Raw genomic sequence first — 8,246 nt, 5'->3', positions numbered from 1 at the left:
TAAATAAAAATTAAAAAAAACTTAGGGTTATCCCCACAATAATATTTAGGGTTTCTTTCTTTCCTCGATATTCCCGTCATCGACGCGCCGAACATAATCGCGTCATCACGAACCACTCAAATCACACATAAGTGCTTGCCACCTGTCTTCCGACAAGGACATCAACAAACAATCCCACACTCACTTCAAGTGCGTGTATAGTATTCGCTTGACTAGGGTTTTTTTTATCGATTTTTTTATACATACAAAAAAATTAAAAAAAGAGTTAGATACACGCAATGTGTGTGTATTTATTACAACAAGAAATAAATTGGTTTTATTTAATTTAAAGAAAGAAATATAAAGCCCTTACTCTCTCTCTCTCACTTACTCTTCTTCACTTTCCTCTCACTATAAATAAATTTTATCTCTCTAGAAAAAATGTTTATTTTCATCTTACAAACCTAAGGGTTTCGGTTTCATTTTCACAGCTCGAATTCATCACTTTATAATCAAAATCACTTCAAGATTCTTGCAAATCTGGACTCATTTCAGTTTCTTCTTTGCAAAGATAGCATTTTTTTCATCATCCGTGAAAGTTGAAAAACTGGGTTTTTCTTATCGATTTGGGCAAAAAGGTATGATTTTTCTTCAAATCTTGAGATTTTAGAAGTTGGGTTTTGTTTTTGAGGTGATTTGTTATAGGGGTTTTGAGTTTTGATTGTTTTTTTGTACTTTTTAGCTGATTCTTGATTATCATTTTGTTCAGATGTACATTTTTCAAGATTCAGTTTTTTGTTTTTTTTTTTTTCATTTTTGTGTTCTTGTTGGGTTTTTTTTTTGGTTAATTATTGATTTTGGTGTGAATAAAGCTGTGGGGTTGGATTTATTTTGTTGTTTATGCTTTACTTAGGTATCGACGCTGAAACCCTAATTTTGTTTATGTGTGATTGATTTGTTAGATTTGTATGTGTTTATGTTATATGATTTGTTGATTTATTGATAAAGATTTGATCTTTATTGATTTTGGATCAAGTTTATTGAATTGGGTATGAGGTGTGCATTTTGACAAAACCCTAATTTGCGTATTTTATGTGAATTGTGGAATTATTGATAAAGGTTTTGTCTTTATAGCTTTTGGGTTTAGTTTATTTGTTGGTTGTGAGTTGAGCATTTTTATAAAACTATAGAGGTGGATATAAATGATTTTAACTTTATTATATGATTAATGTTGGTGTATTTTTTTTAATTTAGCTTAGGTATATATGTCTGTTATTGAAATGCATTTTGATGTGAAATGATTAAATTGTTGCTGTTTTTGAGGCTAGGGTTTGGAGAATTTTGAGCTTAGGGTCTTTTGGAAACAGTGTCTCTGCCTCCAGGGGTAGCGGAAAGGTCTACATATACCCTGCCCTCCCCAGATCCCACTTGTGGGATTATAGTGGGGTATGTTGTTGTTGTATACACTGATAATTTAAAGAATTTTACTCTGAATTTTAACCTGCTGTAGTAGGTACCTTTGCTTATCTTTTCAGATTACTAATATGTCCCACTTTTTATGAACGGTTACCTGTAGTTATAAGATGGCATGGTGGTATATAACATTGTCAGGGAATGTATGTATGTTAAACTCATTTGGTATAATCATGTTCTGGTGCCTGACTTGAGCCTTACCTTAAGCATGGTTTGATGATAAAGTTCCAATTTTTTTAGTGTACAGAAACACTTAAAGGACATATTTTGTCTACCTGATAGCTGTTTGCAATGATCCTTTTTCTTTGAGTTTATGAACTGAATTTTGCTTGTGTAGGTTTTTAGTTATTCTCCTTTTTACATGGAGAAAAGTAACAAAGCAGTGGAAGAAAATAATCACAAAAGTGATACTAATACTCCTGTGCCTAAAGCCTTGGGATCGTTCATACAAATTGAATCAATATCTATAGACCTTGATATTCCTATGCCGAAGAAAGAGGAAGGAAAATGTCAACATTATTTCTCTATACGGTGAGCCTCCAATCTCTATAATTTGTCTTTGGATGTTGCTTACTTAAGTTTCTCTTGCTGATATATATACTCCTTCCCTTTATGTTGTCTTCGGTCACTTGGTTTAGAAGCTGATTCTTTTGTCTTGACACTTGATTGTTGGTTATTGATTGTCACCTTATGGTTACTCCTGTGTAGTATTGGATAGACAAATAGACTAGGCATCTGATGGCAGATATTGGTTCAATAAACGAGAACATGAATTCTATACTCGGGATTCTTACTACAAGTGATCTCCTTTTTCCTTTTGCATAGAAAAGTGACTTAAAAGTTCAAAAATGCCACACCAATACAATCCGTGGTTGATAATTGCATTACTCATATGTTGCATCAAAGGAGAGTGCGGAAAATTTTGTGATGATGTATAGCTGGCTTTACGATGTTGGATGAATTGTGGCACGTCACTTTAATTGTCATGTATGAAAAACTTTTGTTTTGTGCTTATAATCTTATTCAGAAGTTTTTCTTCAGATAAATTTGTGTTTCCATCGAAAATTCTACCATTAGTTGCAGTCTTAAGCCTTGTGAGGATCGAGTAAAACCAAGCAATGAATTGAGATGTTTCTCAGTGTATACATATGTTGTCAAGTCTTTATAACCAAATCATATGTTCTCCATGGCTTATCGTACGACTTTTCTGATCTCTTTTGGTTTGATATCTTCTTGACTCCATTTCTTATGCTGGACACAGTGGATATGTTGCTGAGAAAAGAGAAAAAGACCGGAGAATTTGTGCACCTTTTACGTCAAGCGGTGACCGCAGTATTTCTGAGGAGCAACTTCCTCCTCCTCCTCTGGATGTTCCCAAATTTAGGTGGTGGCGATGCAAAAATTGCATGCGCGAGATTGGCACAGAAAGTTCAGGAGAAGAGATTGAGATTCTTCCTCCAAGCTGCAGAAGTAGATTGATCTCTCCAAATATGGTTTCTTCTAGAAATGCTACAACAAATGCATTGTTAGAGATGAAGCATGATTCAACTTCACGAAAGGTTGACAAAAAGAAAGCTATTATCGTTGATGCTGCCAATACCAGTGGCTATGACTTCTTATGTAAACCTTACAAAGGAAGGTGCACTATGGTTGAAGACAAAGCTGTCTCAGCTGGTATTTTCTTCTATAATTCATGTTCTATGTTACTTATTTTGGGTATTTCTATTAGTTTAGAATGATAATAAATTCTGCCTATGTGTTTATAATCCACATTACTTTTCAGGTAACAGAACTGGTTCAGGAAATGTTAGAAATGAGGAGATCAGATATCCAACTATTGAGGTAGCAATAGCTAAACATTGCTCAAGCAAAGAAATAGATAGAAAGAGCCCTGGTAATTCAATTGCAGTTTTTGTGACTGTCAATATCCTATGATCTTCAATTTACACGCTTTTTTTTTTTGCTTTAAATTAACCAGAACTCTTTTGGTTTTAAACAGCTGCTAATCTGTCAAACAACGTCATACGAGTTGCAAGCTCTGAATCAACTCTGTCAGAGGGTAAAATTGTTCCCCATGGAAATCTCTACATAAGTGCTGATGATGTAAGTCCTGATATTGGTGCAGAGACAGCAATGGGTTCTCCAAATGACGATCAGAGGACAGTCTCAACAGCTTTTAAGCAATCTGATATACCAGATACTACTGATAATGCTCTTGAAACCAGTAAAACAAAACTGAGTAGGTTACCTTCCATTGAATTGAGAGACCAGAATGGAATATCTCCAGGAAGCGACCCACTCATGGCTAAAAATAGACAGTTTGATTCACACAATGATGTTCCAAATGATGTACCACGCCGGAAAACTCGAAAGGTGCGTCTGTTGACTGATATATTGGGTGGAAAAGTCAATTTGGAGAGTAATCCTGCCAAAGCAGATCGTAATTCATTGAGTACCAAGACTGTGGTGCCTCCTGAACTAGAACCAGTTGGTATGCCAAAGGATAAGAGATACTTTCAGAAGAAGAGGAAGATTCCTCAAGAAGTTGACAGCAATCTGTCGGGTATGGGAATACAATGCAACATTGGTAAAAGGGTCAGGTCATCTAATGGAGGAGTTGAGAGGAGTTCCATAGCAGTTGAAACTGCTGATTCACGTTCAGATGAGAAGGAATCTGGTGAAGAAGGTATACCGAATGGTAACAAAAATCTGCGAATCAAGCATAGAAATGGAATAAATAAAAAGAAAAATAAGCAGTTTCGACCTGTCGATGGATATTCCCCTGAAATGCGCTGGCAGGATATAACCATGGAAAATGGAGGTTTAAAGGGATATAGTGCTGTTAATAGCCTCGTTCATCCAGTGCAACATTCTTCCATGGGTGGGAAATTTGAACCTCATTTAAGTAGTTATCAGTCATTGGTAGGAACAGGTAGAGGTTCTGGCTTGTGTTGGAAAAGTAGTAAGTTTCCTGAAGTTGGACGTGTTCCCTCAACTCTTATGCATCCTAACAATAATTTCCCGGGGGAAAGTTCAACCAGGAGGAATCATCTCATACCAGTGACCAGTGGTATCGAAATGATGACCTTTCAGCCAGCACGTGAATTATCTGCTAAAGTAGGGCTAGACCTGTCTTTGAACAGCTTCAGAGATCCCGACATACATGCGGGGAATGATATTACCCAAAGCAAAAATATGACAAGCTGGCCATTCATTCTCCAGAAGGGATCGAATGGTGATATTCCTCGAAGGAAAGATAATTCTTATGTCAGACAGTCGAACGTTCCTGAAGCAGGTCAATCTTCAAGGAAAGAAGTGATATATGACCTCAACCAGGGAGTTCCGCAGACAGCATCTATGTGGAAAGATATCCAAAGCTCTCCAATTCTACTTCAGAAGGGGAATCTTCAAATTTCTGAGATAATGGTACTGGCTTATTTCTATGTTTTACTTTGAGCCTCCCTTTTGTTTGCGATCATTTGGTTTCCTCCCTCCCCCTCCATTATTTTCTCTGAGGTCGAATGATCTATGTGAAATGGCTAAAAATGCATATAAAGTGGAGTTGATTTAGAAACATTTCTTTTCTTTGGTTGCTCGAGCTATACAGTAAAGCTGAAACCTTTTGTAGTTCATGATTGTAGTTTTTCTTTACATGTGAGGACCTGCAGAGATATTTGAAATTGCCTTCAAAATCACATTGTAGAAATTTTTACCTTTCACATACCTATACTACTTTTGTTCAGATCTATATGATGGAAAAGCTAAAATATTGTTAATAAATTTGCACTGATATGTAGAATAGACTTGAAATCCATATTGTAGAAAGACAATGTCTTTTATTAGCCCAAAAAAAAAACTATTATTTGCCTCTCAATTTTCAGAAAGAGCTTTACCTTACAGTTTAGATTGATTTTGTTGATCTGACAAATGGGATTGAGGGAGGTTGACAGATTTTTGGGAAAAGGCAGCAGGATAACTTAGATCTGTTTTCTGTTTCGAAAACTTCTTTGATATATCTTAGAGGACTGCCTATTCGATGATAGAACATCTTCATGTGAAAAGTTGAGTTTCATAGATCACTACAGTGTGAAAAAGGTAAGAAATTATATTCACTTAAGACAGCCACATCCCATTTTTCCTTTCATTTCTTTTATGTTCTTGAAAAGAAGCTACTGAAGTGATTAGCTGAATAACCACTCTGGATGTTAAGAGACATTACCATTGCATTTACTGGTGTGGTTATGCTTATTATTCAAGTCTGAGTTTACTTGGTTGTTGTTATATAACACTTCTGTATAGGTGTTTTGGGTGAAATGATTTCAATCAGTGATTGTGTCACTTGTTCTTTTGAGATGTTTCATGAATGTTGTAGAGTTAGTCAATGCAACTTACTAATGCAAGTTTCAAGGTAACTGTTTGTATTCATGGAAATTTCATTTCCCTTTGCAGGAAACGCCTCGCCAGCATAACAAAGAAAATCTTAATGAATTTCTAGAGCATTCAGAGGCAATTAAGCATCGCAGATATCAACATTCTGAGAAGACTTTAGAACGAGGGTTGTCAGATGATATACCAATGGAAATTGTGGAGTTAATGGCGAAGAACCAGTACGAGAGAGGTCTTACTGAGACCAGAACCAAATGCATGAGTGAAAGGACTGCTGGTTTTGCAAGGCCATATACTGAAATACATGAGAGTGAAGCAGTGGCGTTGTCACATGGTGTACCTAGTTTCCGTCCAGCTAATGTGAATAAGAAGACTGATGTTGGAGCAAGCAGAGGAAGTTCTCTCCAAACCTCTCATGTTAAGAGGAACCACCTAGGGATGGAAAGACCACCAACCAAACTCTTTGGTACTTCTCCACAAACTCAACAGAAATTTCCCAGTGGAGGGCAAGGTTCTGCTTCCGTGCACATCAGACCTGGTGAAGGAGCAAAACCTGTATGGTTTCCAACTGTGCAGAACATGCAGCCATTGAGACTTGGAATTCCACAGAAATCCATCGGTCAGCCAAATGATAAAATGATCCATGGACAGGCACCTGCCTCACTTCAGAAGGGAAGGACCATAAGTGACATAAAGTGTAGTGATGTGAGAATGCAGAATGAGCATCATGGTCTTTTTCACAAATCTGATTCAAACGTGAAAGGTATGGGGTCCTTAGATACTTATTGTAATGAGACAATCCCAGCTATGCAGTTACTCAGCCTTATGGACCGAAGGATGCCATCAACTCCTCCTTTCAATCTTGATGCAAACAAGCTCCTGGAGAAACCTTTTTCACCCTGCAGCTATCACCCGAGGTTTCATATAGATGGAAAGCAGAGTATTCTCAATGGCTCATATTTATCACATCATCCCTTGAAGGAGGCCCCTGGGGTACATCCTGGTGGTTATTATGCAGGTTAGCACTCAAGATAATATTTTTGTTCCTTTTTCTGTAAGCATCAACTTTCTAGAATATTTCATTCACTTCCTGTACTTAAATCGGTCTATCTGTTATTCCATGTGCGAATGAAACAAACTCTAATAAGCTGAGTTTACAGATCAAATATCTTTCAAGCCTAGGGGACAAGAGAAATCAAGAAAATCTTATGCTCCTTCGCAATGTGGCGGAAGCAAATTACAGAGTTTTGTGTCTTCAAGTGGCCCGCTGACCATGACTCGAGATCCTTGTCTTGACAAGGACGGGCAAAAGAGAAACCAAGGCACATCAAGTTCTCAGATGCCTCCACAGCAGGATCGTAATACTTCAAAGTTCTTCAACTTGGAGGGCCACACTGCTGCTAGAGCTGTACCTGTCAAAAGCAACTGTGAAACTTTGGTTTGCAGCCTTAATCAAAACCCTGCTGAATTTAGTGTACCAGAAGAAGGGAACCCCTTCACTAGGACCATTAAGGATACAAGAATCGGCAAGAGCTCATCAAGAGAGAGATCTCGCAATGTTGACTTGAATAATAAGCGAAAGCAGCGGAAAGTTGTAAAGGAAAGCGCTGGGAGACTACCACCATCAGGCCGTGCATTGTGAAGTCCATGAATCGTATATTGCTGTTGTTGTTGTTGTGGAGACTTAGTTCTGCTGAAAGCATACCTCCTAACTTATACTTGGTTATATCAGCTTTTTGTATGGTTACAGAGCTTCGTGAGACGCGGTTAATGCTGGTTGGTTTCCCAGCAGGATAATTTCATTTAGTATACCAGTTAGAGTACTTTTGAGGGCAAATTACTATCTATGATAATAAGAAATGTATCAAAATGTTCAGAAATTTGAATAGTGTTGTTATACTAGTCTGGATACAAACTTGAATGTTATTCCATAACTTGTGTGTTTAGTTGTTGTGCTTTTGTGGTAAAAAAAAGAATAAGCTTGAAATGTGTTGTCTTTTATCTGTTTCAAGCATGTTCAATAGATATAAAAACAGCTTTTGTCCTCAATCTGGTATACATCTATATAGTCTTGCGGTCCGTTCATATTAGTAGTCATAGTTTATTCCGGTACTTTCTTGCCTGACGATTTTTGGTATTCTCCATTTTCTTTGTACCTCGATTATTGTATTGTTTTGTTACTGTTTCTGTTATGTTACTAGGTGTTGTTCTTTAGTTATCATCTGTTGTTTCATGTGCTTCTATTACTTCTTTTTCTGGACTACTTTAAGATAATTTTCCTTGAGTCGACAATATATTAGAAACAGTCTCTTTCCCTATAAGTTAGGATAAGATATCTCTACCTTCCTCGGAACTCACTTTATGGGGCTACACCGGTTATGTTGTTGTTTAGTCGATTCCAATTAGTT

General features: G+C 37.0%; 1 protein-coding gene across 1 annotated transcript; it reads left to right on the top strand.

Moving 5' to 3' along the window:
- Window positions 1–390: 390 nt before the first annotated feature.
- On the top strand, window positions 391–7,784 carry LOC102585198 (protein EMBRYONIC FLOWER 1). Its single transcript, XM_006340199.2, has 7 exons — window positions 391–617; window positions 1,790–1,983; window positions 2,714–3,126; window positions 3,236–3,346; window positions 3,452–4,878; window positions 5,902–6,856; window positions 6,999–7,784. The coding sequence occupies exons 2-7, from the start codon at window positions 1,814–1,816 to the stop codon at window positions 7,478–7,480; spliced, it is 3,558 nt and encodes a 1,185-aa protein (XP_006340261.1). The 5' UTR covers window positions 391–617; window positions 1,790–1,813; the 3' UTR covers window positions 7,481–7,784.
- The last annotated feature ends 462 nt before the right edge of the window (window positions 7,785–8,246 follow it).

This window comes from Solanum tuberosum, unplaced genomic scaffold (genome assembly GCF_000226075.1).
Source record: "Solanum tuberosum cultivar DM 1-3 516 R44 unplaced genomic scaffold, SolTub_3.0 scf00017, whole genome shotgun sequence".
Classification (NCBI taxonomy): Eukaryota; Viridiplantae; Streptophyta; class Magnoliopsida; order Solanales; family Solanaceae; genus Solanum; species Solanum tuberosum.
The sequence above is the reverse complement of the archived record's forward strand: the minus strand, read 5'-3'. Positions and strand labels throughout refer to the sequence as shown.